The sequence below is a fragment of the Phyllosticta citriasiana genome (assembly GCF_038021145.1).
Source record: "Phyllosticta citriasiana strain CBS 120426 chromosome Unknown IWZ02scaffold_21, whole genome shotgun sequence".
In the NCBI taxonomy this organism is placed as follows: Eukaryota; Fungi; Ascomycota; class Dothideomycetes; order Botryosphaeriales; family Phyllostictaceae; genus Phyllosticta; species Phyllosticta citriasiana.
Window position 1 is genome coordinate 281,957 of NW_027117298.1, and position 17,287 is coordinate 299,243.

Sequence of the window (17,287 nt, forward strand, 5' to 3'; positions counted from 1 at the left end):
ACTCTTGAGCTGAGGATTGGGGATCACTGGCTGGGAGGGTGCTTAGGAAATGGCAGGCAATGGCCAAGGAGAGAGTGTACTAAGCTAGGTAGAGCTGCAGGCAAACTGCGCTGGCGCCACGCGGTGCGGAAAATGAATCGACAAATGCGAATCCGATATGCAGGCAGAGACTGGAGTATACATGTGTGCGATGGCCGACTGGTAGCCATTGGCAGAGCGTGTGGTGAGCGGTACGGCGGCTCGCTCGAGAGGCGGTCCCCCGGTCGAGTAGCATCGACCCCACCGCCAGCTCTGTGAAACAACACACTCTCATCCTCCAGCGCCGCCACGGCTTTGATCTCTGAGTTGGCGCCTCTCCGACACGTCTTTTTCGGTCTTGTGTTACTCGACCTTGCCGACTCGACTGTGCGCCTCTTGAAATCGACCGTCACCGCCGTCGCTGCTGTTCAAAGTCCATCCAAACACCGTCCGGTGACGCTCCCTGCGCCTTATTCAACTGCAAATCCGACAGCGCTTCTGAACAGGCCGCCTGGTGTCAGACCCTGAGCGCCCTCCGATTTTCTTTTGGTCGTCCCAAGCTCTCGGACAGACGCACCCGATCCCCACATTATTGAATGCAGATCTTATCGCATGGGCTATCCGCGGCTTCGTCACCTGCTTTTCTAAGTGAGCCTCTCTTCCACCACTGTGGCTACACCCCAGCAACGGTCGGAGACGTAAACTGTGTTCCTCTTCTCAGAGAACATTGTCTAACGCGTCGGCGCCAGGATTTTGCGCCATTCTCCGCCACTTCTCCCGTTTGCGCCGCCGCCGCCGCACCCACGGGAACGGCTCGAAAAGCATCCATTTCGACTGCAGATCAACTCTGGACGTACAATCGACTCGTCAACTGGGAAAGGTTTAACATTATGGTGACCAAGTCCGAAGCGGCGCGTCCGTCTGGGGGCCACAACACCCCGCCGGTTGTTGAGGGTAAGCCATCTGCCCTCGTACCAGGCGAAACTCCAGCAGGAAACAGCGACAACGAAGGCTCCGAGCGCCCTGTGCGAGAGAAATTGAAAAATACCACCATCACCGCACCTCCAGCGCGATCGACAGATGCCGATGAGCCCATGACAGAAATTCAGCAATCCTCCAAGGACGCCCCACCCGAGTCGCCGAATGATTCCGATGGAGAGCGTAGAGGCCGCAATCGCAGGAAAAGGAGCTTTGACGACATCGGTGAGGAGTCTAGGGATTTAAAGGTCGAAAAGCCAAGCCGGAAACGCTCACGCGACTCAAATGTAGTTGACAAACCCGAGGTTCAGCGCAGGAAGACGTCTGGCGAAAAGGACGAACCCACGACGGAATCGAATGGAGCTGAGAAGAACTCCAGAACCCCCAGTTCGTCCGAAAACTCGGACAGGAAGCCTCTCATGAGCCCCAAGGGAAAGCGCAACCGTGAGGAATTTGAGGATGAGGAGTCCAAGGTCTCTGTTGTTCCTCCAGAGAAAGAAGCCAAAGACAAAGTAACGGCTGATGAGCAACCAAAATTGAAGAAGCATCGCGAAAGCAACAGCCCTGAAGCCGACATTCCCAAAGACCCAGAGCCACAGAAGAAGGCCGAGACTAATGTAAGTTGACCTGAACAGGTGCAAAGTGCCACTGCTCGATAGCAAGGATGATCTGAATGCTCATATGTGCAGATTCCCAAATCGAGCGGCTTCTCCAACACCTCCGCCGCATCTCCCTTCGCCGCGCTGGCCGCAAGCAAGTCCTCGACATCTTCCCCACAACCCCAGACCTCTGAGAGTGCCTTCAAGGCATCTGGATTTGGTGCCCTGGCTTCATCCTCCACTTCGGGATTCGGTGCACTGGGTGCCACCGCCAAGCCGACGTCCAGTGTCTTTGGTGGTGGTGGATCGCCAGCAAAACCCTCCATTACTGGACTCTCGGGCGGCACCACCTCTGCTTTTGGTAGCTTATCCTCGGACGGCAAGTCATCTTTCGGATCTGTCGCGCCTGCTGCCTCAGCATTTGGCGCTCTAGGCGGACCAAAGCTGAGTAGCTTTGGCGGTGGCAGTGGTCCCAAGATCGTTGGCCTGAGCGAGAAACCCAAAGCTTTTGGCGCTCCTGGAGAGGGCAACGAAGAAGCACATTCGGATGACGAAGGCTCTGGAGACAAAGACAAGGTTCTCAGCACTTCCGAGGAAGAACCCAAGGACGAAAGGTTTTTTGAGCAAGACGGTAAGTCGCCACGACAACAGAAGGACCACGGAACAGCAATCTCACAACCAACTCAAGTCAAAACTGGAGAGGAAGATGAGGAGACCGTTTTCAGCTGCCGCGCCAAGCTTTTCAACTTTGTCACGGTGACCGACGACAAAAAGGAGTGGAAGGAGCGTGGAATCGGCAACCTGAAGCTCAATGTCTTGAAGCAGTCCCGCGCGGATCAGGAGGCCAAGGTCCCAAAGAAGGCTCGCTTCGTCATGCGTGCCGATGGATCCCACCGTGTCGTTTTGAACTCCCCGATCCAGAAAGAACTGAAATTTGGTGGTATCCCCAACGGTAGCAAGCCCACCAACGGGTACGTCTTCTTCATGGGTACCATGGAAGGCAATGGCATCGAGCTTCTTCAAGTGAAGGTATGTCTAAACTAAATTGACTTGATCGCACGAATTCCTGATCATGCCATAGATGAAGCAAGCCAACGCCGAGGCTCTGTGGTACCAGGTTAGCGAACTTCAGGAGGAGATGTAGACGTCATTTCCGTAGCTTCTTGGGTTCATCTTGGACAAAGGCGCTCTAGCGAGTCGCAAAGAGCAATGTTGGTTTCGAAACATGTTAGAAGCCTCTCTGATGAGCAAAGCATCATTCGATATCAAAGAGCACCCTTCGAGGGGAATAGAAAGTGATGGACAGTGAGGGTCCAGACGGAGGCGACCGTGGATGTAAATAGTAACTTTGAAACTCCTTGGACTGATCTCCTCTACGGTACTGGCTCCGTGGCTATCATTATACCTTATCGATGGACTACTTCATCTCACATTGCCTTCTTGTTCACTTTTTTTTGTCGTCTCACGTGAGGTGTGTTAAACACACTTTCTATGTCGACCAATCAGAAGACGCCTCGCCCCGGCCCGGTATCGTTTACCTCCACTCACGACTGCAGACGCAGCAAGTTGCCAGTCATAACAAAGCACTCTTGAGCTTCGCTACAAGCGTTTTTGGATTGTTCTAGCTTATATTTACCGCTCTACTAGCTGAATCGAGCGACCCAACTGTGGAGTCAATGCACCGACTCCGCACCTCGTTTCTTCCTCGCCTCCGCTTCTTCAAGCCAGCATCACAACCATCCGGCCGCTCCACCATCCAGCAACCGCGGAGCACATCTGCATCCCTCAGATCTTTTTCGATTTCTTCCTCAAGCAGTCAAGCCAAGTCCGCCGCAGCGATGGTCACGGGAAGCAAGGATGGCCTTGAGGGCATCACAGTGGGGAAAGTAAGGGATCCGAACACGTTGGCAAACTACCACAAGTGAGTTTCTTTGTTGCTTTTATCTCTGATTCTTGATTATCCTTGCACATTAAAGAATTCTAATTGATAAACTAGCTTCATAACGACGCATACTATTGCGAATCTGGAGATTGATTTCGCGGAAAAGAGGTTGTTTGGTAATGTCGTGCTGCATTTGAAGAGCCTGGCGAATGGCGAGTCGCAAGAGATCGTGTTGGATACTAGGTGAGAATATTTCTTCAAAGCCCTTTGGTCTTAAATATCCTTCTCATTTGGAGCCTGGTTTCCATGATTCTAACCACGGCTCAGCTTCATTGACGTGCAAGATGTCAAAGTTGATGGCGAAAAGGCCAAGTGGGACATCTCGACCCGCACCGAGCCTTATGGCAGCCCGCTTTCCATCAAACTCAACAAGGGTGTCGACAAGAACAAGCTTGTCGAAGTCGACATTGCTCTTAGGACCACAGAAAAATGCACCGCTCTTCAATGGTTAACGCCGGAGCAAACGTCAAACAAGAAGCATCCGTACATGTTTTCACAGTGTCAGGCCATCCACGCTAGGTCCATCTTTCCATGCCAGGACACGCCCGACGTCAAGTCGACGGTGGACTTCAACATTCGATCGCCTCTGCCTGTTCTCGCCAGCGGTTTGCCCACAGGCACCCGAGATTTCCACCATGCTCAGGATGGATCACCTGCCACGATGCTGTATACATTCAAGCAGGAAATCCCGATTCCAAGCTATCTCTTCGCAATTGCTGCCGGAGACCTCGCTAGCGCCTCCATTGGTCCTCGGAGCACCGTCTGGACTGGCCCGGAGGAACTCGGAGGGTGCAAGTGGGAGCTGGAGAATGACATGGAAAAGTTCCTTGAAGCAGCCGAGAAGATCGTGTATGAATATGCATGGACAACTTACAATGTCCTCGTTTTGCCCGGCTCCTTCCCCTACGGAGGCATGGAGAACCCCATCTACACGTTTGCTACTCCCACGATCATCAGTGGAGACAAGCAAAACATCGATGTTATTGCACACGAGCTGGCTCATAGCTGGAGTGGTAACCTCGTTAGTAACGCCAGCTGGGAGCACTTTTGGCTGAACGAGGGTTGGACAGTCTATCTCGAGCGAAGAATCCAGGCCGCCGTCCACGGTGAGCCACACCGTGACTTTTCTGCCATCATCGGATGGAAGGCGCTGCAGGATTCGGTTGAGAGGATGGGCACGGAGCATGAATTCACGAAGCTGGTCGTAGACCTGAAGGGCAAAGACCCTGATGACGCTTTCTCCTCTGTTCCTTACGAGAAGGGCTTCGTATTCCTTTACTACCTCGAGAAGCTCGTGGGCAAGGAGAAGTGGGACAAGTTCATTCCTCACGTAAGTTTCGTTTAGTCTCCCCTAGCAGGAAACTCACATTTTGCAGTACTTCAAGACCTATAAGTTCAAGTCGCTAGACTCGTACGACTTCAAGTCGACTCTTCTCGGCTTCTTCGCCTCGGACGCCGACGCCAGCAAGAAGCTCGCCAGCCTCGACTGGGACCAATGGTTCTACGCCCCCGGCTACCCGCCCAAGCCCGATTTCGACGACTCCCTCGTCCGCGTCTGCTACGAGCTTGCCGACCGCTGGTACGCGCTCGCCTTGGGTATCAGCCCCGGCTTCATACCCAGTGCCGACGACATTGCGTCCTGGACCGGCAACCAGTGCGTTGTGTTCCTCGAGAAGATCCAGACATGGGACAGGACGCTCCCTGTCAACCTCGTCGACCTCATGGGCGAAAAGTACGGCTTTGCTCGCAGCCAGAACGTCGAGCTCGTCAGCCGCTACTTTGTTATTGGCCTAAAAGCGCGTGCCCAAAGCGTGTACCAGCCGACCTCGGACCTGCTCGGACGCGTTGGCCGCATGAAGTTTGTGAGACCACTCTACAGAGGCCTCCATGAGGCCGACAGGGAGTTGGCTGTGCAGACTTTCGAGAAGAATAAGGAGTTTTACCACCCGATTTGCAGGGCGATGGTCGAGAAGGACTTGTTTGGGGACAAGTAGGATGGACCGGATTTCCATGGGAGAATCGGCATCGTTGTCGAAAAATTATGAAATAGACCAGTCAAATGAGATACGAAACGCGAATTATTCTCGTTCCCCTGGCTCAGAGGACTCTGTTTCGTCAATGTTTCTTAATAGGCCAATCAGAGCTTGCGTTGGACTTGACACGTGACAGGCGTTAGGTTGGCGAATCCGAGCTCGTCCTTTGTGCGCGTCAGCCATCACAACAATGCTACTTCGCAATATACCACCTACGACATCTTGCACGACCACGCCCCATTTCCACCGGCCAGCTAGCTGAATAGCTTTTCCAACTTCATCGCTTTCGTCCTCAAGCAACGTGCTCGCAACAATTGCAAAAATGCCACCCAAGCGCACCCGCGCAGCGCAAACCCGCAACACACGCGCCGCAGCCGCTTCCAACGCGACATCAAAAGCTGACAAGCGCTCTAGCGCTCCTGTGCGCGATGACATCCCTCAACTTGACGGTGTCATTGATGGCGATGCGCGACGCGTCAGAGCTCCCACGCGCAACAGCAGGATAGCTCGCGGTCAGGAGGAAGAGGAGGATTATACAATGACAGGCGCGTTGGGAGAAGAATACGCGCCAGTCCAAAAGCCGTCGCCACCTGCTCAAAAGACTCCGGCGCCAGCACGACCAAGAGGGAGACTTGGGAGGAAGGTTGTACGCAATGACAATCAAACGCAGGCATTGGAGGCCTTGAAGCGACGGATGGAAGAGGTGCAGGGGAAGGAGACTGGCGAACAACCCAGCGCACCGATCAGCGCTGCTGCTGCTCTCGCGGCGAGAAAGAAGAAGCGGACAAGTGGCGCGTCCGCAGACGACTCGGTCGCTGTGGAATCTCCAGCTCCTGGAGCGGTTCAGCGAGTTGGCCAAACGGATGAATCGTCGCCCGCGGTCGCGCCAGTGTCTCCTCCGCGTGGCAGACAACGCCAGGTGGTGCCGTCGTCAGCGGTCAAGGCGCAGGGCACGCCAATGGCTGAGAACTCGGTACTTGCGCTCTCCAAATTCAAGCGTAGACCACGCCAGCACAGCATCCTGCGAATGGTCGGCGCGACAAGCGACGTCGAGAACAACGATCACAACGACGATGACACGGAGGATCTCACGCTCAACTACAGCCTCGGGGATTTTGAGCCAGATCACGAATCCACGCCGCTGCACCTTCAGAAGAGCCGGAAAAGTCAGGGAGGTAGCAGCGAGACTAGGACGAGCAGTTCAAGGAAACGCAAATTTCAAGAGTTGGGTTTTGAGCAGAACGACACGTCCGAGGTTCAGGTGCCGGCGTCCTCCCCACCTGTGCTCTCCCAAAATTACACGGTGGAGCCAGAGGCAAGCTCAGAGCATTTGTACAGCGAAGCAAGCGAGCTGCCCGAGCGTGTACCGGATACTCAAGACTATCCTGCAGGCCACGAGGAAGGACCCAGCGAAGAGACGCCAGAAATCTACAGCGAGACACAAGCGCCGCCCAAGTCTACAAGCTCTTCAACTCATGTAGAGGAGCCTGAAGATCGCCCAGAAGCCGCAACCCATCGCCGCTCTCGCCGCCAAGCTCAGCGCGTCAAAGCTACACAAGATGATCCTGACTCATCATCCTCAGCTTCGGAGAACGACGACTCCAAAACCCCTGTCCGCACTTGCAAGCGCGCGACAACGAGCAAAGCTTCTACCTCCAAACCTAAGTCCAACAATCAACGCACCCTTACTACCTCCGCCCTCGCATCTCTCCTTCCTCGCCGCCGCAGACCTCAACGAAACCGCGGCAACTCTGAAGATCCATTTGAAATTCCAAGCCCAGCTTCAGACGACGACCATGGCAACCACCGCAGCAACATTGAAGTCCAGGAGCTGAGTTCAGACGAAGACGAGCTCCTGCACGACCCGCCACCGCGCCAACGCGGCAAGGCGACCACCAAGGCCCAGGGAAAGCAAGCAGCAGACTCGACAAGGCGGACAGGCAAAGCAAGTGGTGAAACGGGAGCACAAAAGAAGCGTGGAGCGGGCCGGCCGAGCATGACTTACGGGCGCTCACGAGTATTCTCAGACAAGGAAAATCAGACCGCAGAGGGCCAAGATGCGGACCAGCGGAACAATGACGAGAGTGATGATGACGGACAAGAGCTGGCAAAGATGGCGCGGAAGTTTGCCGAGATCGACCAGTGGGAGATGGAGTTTGAGAGCGTGAGCGCGGAAAATGGCGCTGCGAGCAGTCCGTGGAGATAGGTGCTTGAATCATCATGGACTGCACGCGGTTAGGTGTAGATTCTTCGTTTGCTACATGTAGGGTCCGGTGGGAGATGGCGTCGCGTTACTTCATGGGCGTGTAGTGTCTGGGAGACTGGTTCCGGCGCGGTGGATTTCGTCATGACTGATGCAATTACCCTCGTTACTTCATCCGCTCTCCTCTATTGATATCATCTTTTGACCTATCACATCACAGTCTCCCAGGTGTCACTGGGTGAATAGTCATTGATCAGAAGCGACGTCGCGGTAAAGACATTTGATTCGACAAGCGAGCTGCTCACACAGAGCAAAGTCTGCGATCCAAAAGGATTAATCCAAACCGCACTTTTCAAGCTGACATTTTACCGCCTCTGACATCTCGCAAAAGGAGGGTCCAGCAACAACCCCAAAGACTCCCAGCTGCCTTCAGCAAATGTCACTTTCTCTACGCCTCAACTCGCAGCACCGGACAGCCAATTTGTCAAACAACCGCCACTCACAACTCCGCCCACTTTTGACCACGCTCGCTCATGCTCCCATTGCGCTCATGCTCACATTGCGCTCATGCTCCCACTGCGCTCATGCTCCTCTCCCCTTCCGCAACGCCAATCACAACCGCCCACCAAGCCAACAACACCACACATACACACACAACGCCCGCTCATCCCCTAACCAAAAGCCTTCTCCTGAACAGCGCCATCAACAGGCTTAACATAATGCAAGCGATCCTTGACGTAAAACTCGATACCAATGGCGTGGTCCTTTGCGCCGCCGTCGAGGCCGCCGCTCTTGATGATGGTGAGGTCGGGCAAGATTTCGAGCTCGGCGTAGAGGCCGCTGCCGCAGTTGCCGCAGAAGAAGTGGCGGTTGATCTTGCCCGAGGCGCCCTTGGCGTCGTAGGTGAAGGGGTGGCCCTTGGTCGTCTTGAAGTTCCACCGGTTCACCAGCACGTTGGACGTGTAGGCGCCGCCGGTCCACTTGTGGCAGTCGACGCAGTGGCAGAGGGCTGTGCCGTTGGGCTCGCCTGTGCGTGATGGACGGCCGCTAATCAGCTTGGGGTTCATGATGGGAGAGGAGAGGAGGGCGCGAAGGAGGCACTAGGTGCTGAGATTGATTGAGAGCGTCGTCGAAGACACGCACCTTTGAACTCGTACTCAATGTTGCCACACATACAACTCCCCTTGGTGACGGAAGAAGCGCTGAACTGAGCAGACATTTTGGCCAAGCGATCTGACATGTTGCCGGTCTATTCCAAGCAGCTCTCCCTCTCTTCAAACCTAAACAAGCGGCGCACGCAGTCAGACAGACGCAGCAGACGGACAGACAGTGCCCTTCCTATTGGGCGGCAGGGCAGCGGACGGTTAGAACAAGGCCACAAGGATAGACGCATGCGAAAAAGCAAAGGGAATTAAAAGCAAACCGACTTCACGACTTCTTCCTACCCAGGGAGCAATCTTATCCACCCCGTTCCCTCGCAACCGCGTTATCCACAGCTCCCCCGCCCCGATTTTGCCTCTTCGCCGGCCTGGCCATTGGCCCACCGCGCCCCGCCCCCTCTCGTTCCCCTCATCCGGACGAGCCTCTGTCAGCTCTATCCCTGTCTTATTCTGGCTTCTGTTGCCGTCTTAGGTAACCAGCTCTCTGCTTAGTTAACCGCTGAAGGAGCTACCCCGCAAATGATCGCTGCCAGGGTTCCCGCCTGCGGGGGCTTGGGCCGCCCCTCTTCCCGGTCCGCTGAGGTTTTTGGATGGCGATATATGGGGCTGCGGTTACGAAACGGACTTTGACGGGCTTACATCATCGTGGTGCCTGAGGCTCTCCGTGCTCGCCCTTTCTCCTTTTTGAGTGTCAATGTCGAAAATGTATTCGAAAAGCAATGTAACGCGCGCCTCGGCTGCTATTTTTATTTTAGTTGACTTTCCCGAGTTGCTTCCGCGAACAGACGACTGGCGGAAGCCAGAATAGCTCCGTCATTTCCGCACGGCTTACTTCGCAACGCTGTCAACTCTCAAAAGCAAATATCTTCGTCATGTTCTTTTGTCGCTAACCGCATCTGACGATACTTGCTCCAGGCCCTCGTCGTCGGGTTTTGTTATCTTCATTTCGCAATTGGGTTGCTTTGTCTTTCCTTCGTGCTCAATCTCCTCTTTCGCCCGAGCAGTAAGGGCGGCATTCAAAGTTCTCCTTGTCATTGCGTCACAATTTCTGTCCCCAATATTAGATGTGACTTCTAAACTTTTCTACAAGAGCGCCTCGAACGCTGGGCGAAGCTCAGCGCCCAATTTACTATTTTCTGCCCCATCCCCCCTTGTCTGCCGTCATTATCCGCGGAAGTATAGCACCTCTAAACTTCTCTGCTAACGGCTTAAGCCTAAGTAGCATTTGTGCTTCTTTAGGTGGCAGGCTTTATTCATCAATAAGATGGCAATCGCTTATATACACCCCTTTGCCGCATGACCACACTTAGGCCGCCATTATCGGGCTTTGAAAGTTGTGACGATGTTTTCTCTGCTGATCTTTTCAGTACTCACGCTTTTCAGCGTTAGTGCTCAGGCGCGGACTGTATGGGTACGTACCAACCTCCACCAAAAACATGCGCTGCTTCTGCGCACTGAAGCAACATACTAAGGGCCTTTCCGTCCAGACTCGGGGGATGGGTCTCTGGGTTTACGCGCAGTTAGTTCCTGATGAGGGTCATCCTTTCGGATGTCCGCCCACCAAGCCGGATGCCGATTCCCTGGCCACCCTGTGTAGAGTCTTTGTGCAAAACGGCAAAGTACTTTGCAGCCGCAACCCAGGTGAGGCTGGTAGACGGATCCTCATTGCGAATGGATTCTCTGAGGGTATTGGTGCCTTAACGGTACCCACGCTCGTCCAAGTCGCGGAACTAAACTCTGCACACATCAGCGGCTGCTGGTCATTGGGACCAGACGATAATGTCAGGGTCATGTTTTGCGGACCCCGGAAATTTGTGTCTCAGAAGATATTTGTTCGTTCACCCACCATTGTCTTTCTTCATTTGTCTCTTTGAAAAGAAATGCGATGCTGACCTTCTGATCGCGTTCCAGATTAGTCCCACAGGTCAAAGCGATGGAGCCTACCACTTCCACTCAGACCATTTGTCTAAACCACTTATGGTGGGCCCCGGTGGCGCTCTCATTGCTTCGAATGAGGGGGCAGCCGTGTTTTGTCTTTACGAAACGACCTATGGAAATCCAGTCAATCCTCCCAGCCACGGTGCGCCCCCACCTCATTAGATCAATGCGCTTGCCCGGTGTTGCGTTACCAGCATCGAAAACTTTCCAATCCGAGATGAACTTCCCCGGTTCCTAAGGGTGCTCAAGGTACTATAATCAACTGTCTCATTGCGTACGCAGTGTATACCTGAGCTGGTTCCCGGCGCCGACAACTCGGCGCAGATTGAATTTTGCTTCCACAATGTTATCCTTGGCCCATGTATTGGTAATGCACCGGGAAGAGCTTGTGCTAGTGGGAAATTCGTCGGTATAGTTCAGTTTGACGACGGAAGTGGACATTCGAGCTAGGAACATTGCAGGACTATTGGAGGCATGACTGGCCTCGTGCGTCGTGAAAATTATGGTCCGGATAGAGACCTTTTAAGTAACCAACACAATTTGACCCCAGCGGAAGACAGATCTCGGATGGTGTTGGTGGAAATGCTACTGTCTACTGTTCAATTTGTTGCAAATCCAAGATAATCAAACCGTAGGTGTGCTGAAAAAAATCGTCAAAGGCTTCATTGACATCTTCGATGTTCTTAGAGGCTCCCTACTCAGATCCTCGCAGAGGATAGGCTCAAGATTGAGGCCAACCTTATAACTGATCCATGTCACTACGGCGGAAGCCGTCAATGAATACGTCGAAGACTTGGTGCTAGATCCGGATGTTTTCAGGTTGCTGCTGCGAAAGCTACCATCACCGGAAGGTCTCACCCAGCGAGTCACGCACCTAGATGAAGAAACGGCAAATATGTTGATCAAAGGTGAACCGGGCTGGATCAGCAAAGGCGAAAGGGGTATTTAGGAGGTTCAAGGTGAATGTCCTTGTCACCACCATGGCATAAAGCGCCAAACGCACCTCAGATTTTGTCGTAAACAGCTACGCAGATCCTATCAACGGTCAGCCTCCACGCCCAATCATGACTTCTAGCTTGGGATTCCAATACGACTTCGACCCCACTGGCGGATATCGATTCGTCATCAATTGTCGGACTGGCAAATTTGTTGCCCCCCTCACAGCCGAGGCGGAGCAATGGGACGTACTTCATCAACAGGGACTGAGTGAATGATTCAAGCTTCTCGCTTATCAACCGTCGAATGGCGGCGAAGCAGGAAGGTTGGCGAAACAGCTTGGTCCATTTGGCGTTTTCTACTAAGTGTGGTCCTTTCCAACCGTGGACATGCCTTGCTCATTGATATGCTGAATTGCTAATGTGAGTACCGCAATAATCTTGATAAAATTTAAGAAGCGGGTCCAAGCGGAAGCGTAGGCGGAGGCGAAAGCGGAGGTGGAATCGGAGATGCAGGGGGAGGCTGAGGTGGAGGCGGAGGTGGTAATCAGTCGAGCAAATCGACGTTGCGCTACTTTTCGTCCCTTGTATAGACCACGTCAAAAAGAGTTTGCGATTCCTCAGCTACGACAATCCCAAGTCTCGCTAAAGCTCTACAAATCAACAATTCTATATCTTAAGAATCTGTCTTTCTGCTACTGGGCATGAACTGAAAGCGGTCAAGTTTCCAAACGAGATGTGAACTGAAGTGCAAGTCGTCCGTGCGCCCTGTCTTTTTGTCAACACCACGCACACCTCTTCCTTGACTTTGCCAAAACCATCAGCAGACCGATACTGCCGACGCCGAAGCGTGCAGGGCCGCTCGTCTCGAGGTAAGTCTTTCCTTGCCACAACGGAACCCATTACGGAACCCATTAGTGAAGCTGACTGCCGTTAGGTCCTTAGAAAAGGTCACAGGTGCACAGAAGATCAGTTCCTTTCTACGGCAACTGCCGCTGCTCTTTGGGTGGCAAGGCCTTCTGCGAGTACGCCAAGATCAAGAAGGAGTTCGAGGAGGCGCGCATAAGGTTCGATATCTACAGCAAAATGCTCGAGCGCATGGATGCCAATGGTGTCTTCGGCGAGAGACGTTACAACCTCTGGACCAAGGTGTGCGAGTACGAAAAAGCGCCAAAGATCTGTCGGCACAGTTCGAGGGGGTGGAGAAGGAGCAGGAGCAGGAGGAGCAGCAGGAAGGGACAGGAGGGAGAGGAGGCGTTGAACCAGGGATGAGAGTTTAATGGTCGCAGTGCGAGTCGTTGGACAGAAATGTTCGATGCTATAACCTCATAATACAGGTAATTGGAATTCAAAATGCTCAGCCCTGTCTGTCAGCCAACTGCCCATATGCGCCCGCGTACCCGAGTACATGTGCTCGTCAACGCCATTCAAACCACACATCACAAATCAAACAACCTTCATCCTAACCTTAAGCAAATCCTTCTCCACAATCTCCCTCTGCCGCGTCAAAAGCTCCTCCATATCCCAAGTACAACTAACATACCTCCCCCTCAACCACTCCCTCCGCTCCGACGTCAACCAAACCATCGAATGAGCCGCCAACTCGGGCGTATCAATGAGAATCTTCTCGCAAAAAGCCTGCGGCATATTCCACGCCAGCTCCGTCGGAATGCCGCCGGGATGCACGCAGAAAGCGACGAGGCCCTGCGCCGCATACTCGGCATTGAAAAACTCGGTTAAGCGCAGCAGCGCCAGCTTGCTCGTCTGATACGCGCTCGCACCCTCCATGACGTGGTGCGCGCCCGCCGACGTGAGGCTGATGATGGTTTTGGCGCTGTTTTCCGTGCGCAGCAGCAGCGGCAGTGCCGCCCGCGACACCAGGTACGGCCCCTTGATGTTGACTTCCCACGTGCGCCACCAGCCTTCCGGGTCGCTGTCGGCAATGGGTGTGAAGGTTTCGAGATACCCGGCGTTGTTGATCAGGATGTCTAGCCGGTTGTTGAATTCGTGGGCGATTTTTGCGACGGCCGCGTCGACGGAGGCTTGGTTGCTTACGTCGAGCTGCACGGCGACGACCTTGGGAGCGGCGTGCCCGGCTTCGGTTGATGCGGTCACTATTTCTTGCGCTAGTTTGTCGAGCGGCGAGCGCGCGCCGATGGCGATGCTGGAAATTCCGGCGCGCGCGTATGAGAGTGCGAGACAGCAGCCAATGCCTTTGGAAGCACCGGTTATGAAGACTGACTTCCCGGAAAGATCAAGGCCGGATGGCGAGATGAAGGGGTAAGTGTCATGGTGGATACTGTTGGTCCAATTGACGCCCGAATCCAAGATTTCCTTGCTCGGTGACTGTGCCATTTTTAAGCTTTGGTCTACAGGGAGTGCCAAAGTCTTGTGGAAGAGATGTAGAGAGAAATGACTGAAACATGGAAAGAAACATGTGGGCTAGGCAGGGGTATTAAAGCTTCTCTCCACAGCTCCGAAAAGACTTGAATGGCTGGTGTCAGGTCCGAGTGCAGCGAGAAAGCAGCCAATCACAAACGACTTCGGTTGCGATGAGCTGACTTGCCGAAACCTTACCACCACCAAAGCCAGGATAGAGTTATAGCGTTCCCCAGCTGCGCTTCGACGGACGCACGATGCTCAAAGGAGCATCGCGGGCGAAAGCGATGTTGCGCCACGCCAGCCGGTCAAGGCTAGTGGCTGCGATACGCCATTAGGGTCGCAAGACGCGAACGCGCAATGGCAACATCCCAAAGATATAAACTCGTCGCGAGAAAGGGAGTTTTGGACAAGTTTTCCAGCCTTGACGTCAGACGGAGTCATGGCAGGTTGCAGAAGCCGTTCTAGGTTGATGCATGTCAGTGAGCGCCGGGCTGACGGTTGCCGGCATCCCCACGCCACGGTCCGAGACCCCTCCCGGCGGGAAAACCCTTTACCCTTTTCGGATTTGGTGTCAAACGCAATGGCGTTGTTCTATTGGTAGTTATCAGCCGGCTGTTGGCAGTGTTCGCGGAGCAGGAGGAAGGGGTCTCTCACTTGCAAGCTTTTGTATGCGTGAGGATCACGAAGTAAATAAATCAACAGCGCTAAAACTACAGTCAGTGACGAACTATTTGGGAAAGCTGCCGACATTGTCACTCACATGTGAAGTCTAAGACTTCTGCGTAGTAGCAGGTAGTATTTCCTGCTTTCAGGCCCTGCATCCTCTGCATCTTTGTTTTTGTGGATGGTCAAAATGCCAACTTCCATCGGAAGATCGTTGTGATCGGGGAGGGCACAACTCTCGGCCTATCATCAGTATGAAGTTAATGCGTGGCTTTAGTAAATTACCCAGGTAGCAGAATGACGGCTAATAGAGCCACCTTGGTGAGTAGGAGAATCCTCATCCAGCAGAGACAGAAAAGCTGTGGCGCTTCCGAAACTTACGTACTCTAGTTCGTGGAGCTTAGAGCAGTCGAAATTCAATTCGGCGAAATCCATCGACGCCCGGGGACGGTGTTTCAGTGATCGTAGAGGAGTGAAAGATGGAGAATAATTATCCGAGTGTCGATTTTAAGTACGTCTTCAGGCGTAGTCTGGTCGGTCTAGTGGACTGTTCCATCACGTTGCTGCCATCATTAAATAAGACACTGACACCGGTCGGGTAAATGGTGAGCTCGCAGCTCTTAGGGTACAAGGTTGCGGGGTGAGCTCCGGTCTGCTAAACAGCTGGCGTTTGCGTCAACAAGTGGCCACACTTGAATGTACAGCGGCCGAGAAGGGATGCAGGGTTCACTTGATTGATTGAGTGTTCAGAGACGTCGAATTCTGCAGTCTGCTTTGAGATGTTTTCCAAGTCAGAAAAGATGCGTGAGAAGCGTAGCTGGAGTGTCTCAAGAGTTGGTGAGCCCCAGCACGCCGGCTTTTGCAGGTCTATCTTCTCAGGTCCATTGGATACTGGACTACACTGTTTATAGTCTTGAAAAACTAGTCTTCGTGATGAATCCTGCGATCAGTTCTGTGGTGCGTCTTTCAGGACGCCCATGACGCAGAGCAGTCTTGCTGTCGAGGGGAGCTGCTTTTCGTTTGCCCCTGAGAGCTCCCGAGAGTCAGGTGAACCAACTTCCCTAACCACCCGACCACTCACCCTCCTATTTCCGTGGACTCGGAGCCGTGTCAAGGGCTGTATGCGTGGCCCCGTGTCATTTGCGTTGTACTTGGCAGTACATGCTGCCATTTCCAGCTCGGCATTGCCAAAGTCGAAGCCAAATCAGTTCACAACATCCCTCTTCGTTCCCGCTGCCGCGACCGCATTACGTCTCGCAAACTCCATAGGATGCCTGCCATTCTGCATACGTCGCTGGAACATCTCAACTCGAGCGCAATTGGCGGAGTGACACTTCAGACTGGGGTCTTTGCAGATCACTCAATCCACCACAGCCCCACAAGATTTAATATAGATTTATGTGATGCGAGCAGACTGCGCCCACACTTGCTGCGCTTGCCGACTGGCGTAAATTTGGTGTTTATTGTCAGTGCTTCCTGTCCCCGCGCACTTCTTGCTTGTCGGAGCTCGCCGGGGTTGGGCCCATGCGCGGAAGGGCTCTGCCTTGCGACGTCTGTGTCCATGACCGTTTTCAGGCTTTCTCGGGAGGTCGTGCATCGGAAGTCGGGAGTATCGGCCAGTCGTGATTTTATCATGATCCGAGGGCCTTTTTGCATCCGAGGATCTACAGGGCCGGTATTGCGCAATTTGAAGTCGAAGAACTGAACGGCATCGGATTGACCGTGGTTTGGTTCAGACTCGTTGGAGAAATTTTTCCTCGCCACTTAAAAGTTGATTCAGGATCACTTCTCTTTTCTAGTCGACGTTAGTGGACCTAGGCAAAACCATGGTCTACCTGAGCTGCATTGCATACTTCTGGACACACATGGTAGCATTCTGGTTGTAAAGCCCAACTTGGGAAATGCCCGAAGGACTTGCAGCAGTGATGAAATACGAAAAGCAGAACTAGAAAACGAAAAGCAGTTTCAGCCGTTAGCCAGCCCCAAACTTTGGTTGACGGCAATCCAAGTACATGTCAGTGGGAAATTTGGCCTCCATCTGGACGATCCCGCATGATGTGCCTCGTTGCGCGTCGCCTGAGCGGTGCGACGGAAGCAAAGAGACCACGCGATCGATGCACTTGTCAAATGATTCAAGCGCTGCAAACTCCCCATCGCCAACGTCGAGGCCATCGTGCATTGCGCGCACAGGCTTTGCGTGGTGAATCCCGAGCGATCGGGTTGCAAGTCGTTGGTTGTGAGGGCGATGATGCAGGTGCAAAGGTAGCATGCAACGTATGACTGAGCACCCAGCAGTCTGGATCCGCCGGTTGGCGAGCGGGAGACAGCAGCGTGAGGTGTACGACAACAACACGAAGTTCAATTGGGTACAAGTGGGAACGACCGACTGGAAAGAGAAAAGACTCCGTGGAAAATAAAAAAAGACGCCGTGTCGGG

At 53.6% G+C, this 17,287-nt stretch overlaps 6 protein-coding genes across 6 annotated transcripts; 4 read left to right on the forward strand and 2 right to left on the reverse strand.

Moving 5' to 3' along the window:
- The first annotated feature begins 289 nt into the window (after positions 1–289).
- Positions 290–3,027, forward strand: IWZ02DRAFT_465419 (uncharacterized protein). Its single transcript, XM_066768456.1, has 4 exons — positions 290–1,613; positions 1,686–2,226; positions 2,284–2,624; positions 2,677–3,027. Exons 1-4 carry the CDS (start codon positions 615–617, stop codon positions 2,737–2,739), a joined length of 1,944 nt encoding a protein of 647 aa, XP_066617800.1. The 5' UTR covers positions 290–614; the 3' UTR covers positions 2,740–3,027.
- A 406-nt stretch (positions 3,028–3,433) lies between these two features.
- On the forward strand, positions 3,434–5,531 carry IWZ02DRAFT_386752 (putative leukotriene A-4 hydrolase like protein; the record flags this gene model as incomplete). The annotated part of the gene is made up of 4 exons (XM_066765491.1): positions 3,434–3,516; positions 3,592–3,720; positions 3,805–4,867; positions 4,914–5,531. The coding sequence occupies 4 exons, from the start codon at positions 3,434–3,436 to the stop codon at positions 5,529–5,531; spliced, it is 1,893 nt and encodes a 630-aa protein (XP_066617801.1).
- A 198-nt stretch (positions 5,532–5,729) lies between these two features.
- On the forward strand, positions 5,730–7,995 carry IWZ02DRAFT_152960 (uncharacterized protein). Its single transcript, XM_066761954.1, has one exon. It carries the CDS (start codon positions 5,893–5,895, stop codon positions 7,774–7,776), a length of 1,884 nt encoding a protein of 627 aa, XP_066617802.1. The 5' UTR covers positions 5,730–5,892; the 3' UTR covers positions 7,777–7,995.
- Positions 7,996–8,444: 449 nt separating this feature from the next.
- On the reverse strand, positions 8,445–8,992 carry IWZ02DRAFT_386963 (DUF636 domain-containing protein; the record flags this gene model as incomplete). Its single annotated transcript, XM_066765508.1, has 2 exons — positions 8,445–8,800; positions 8,917–8,992. 2 exons carry the CDS (start codon positions 8,990–8,992, stop codon positions 8,445–8,447), a joined length of 432 nt encoding a protein of 143 aa, XP_066617803.1.
- A 1,130-nt stretch (positions 8,993–10,122) lies between these two features.
- IWZ02DRAFT_152991 (uncharacterized protein) lies at positions 10,123–11,086 on the forward strand. Its single transcript, XM_066761955.1, has 3 exons — positions 10,123–10,344; positions 10,421–10,765; positions 10,845–11,086. The coding sequence occupies exons 1-3, from the start codon at positions 10,276–10,278 to the stop codon at positions 11,031–11,033; spliced, it is 603 nt and encodes a 200-aa protein (XP_066617804.1). The 5' UTR covers positions 10,123–10,275; the 3' UTR covers positions 11,034–11,086.
- A 1,929-nt stretch (positions 11,087–13,015) lies between these two features.
- IWZ02DRAFT_503273 (NAD-P-binding protein) lies at positions 13,016–15,286 on the reverse strand (the record flags this gene model as incomplete). Its single annotated transcript, XM_066770329.1, has 2 exons — positions 13,016–14,152; positions 15,233–15,286. 2 exons carry the CDS (start codon positions 15,284–15,286, stop codon positions 13,253–13,255), a joined length of 954 nt encoding a protein of 317 aa, XP_066617805.1. The 3' UTR covers positions 13,016–13,252.
- Positions 15,287–17,287: the final 2,001 nt, after the last annotated feature.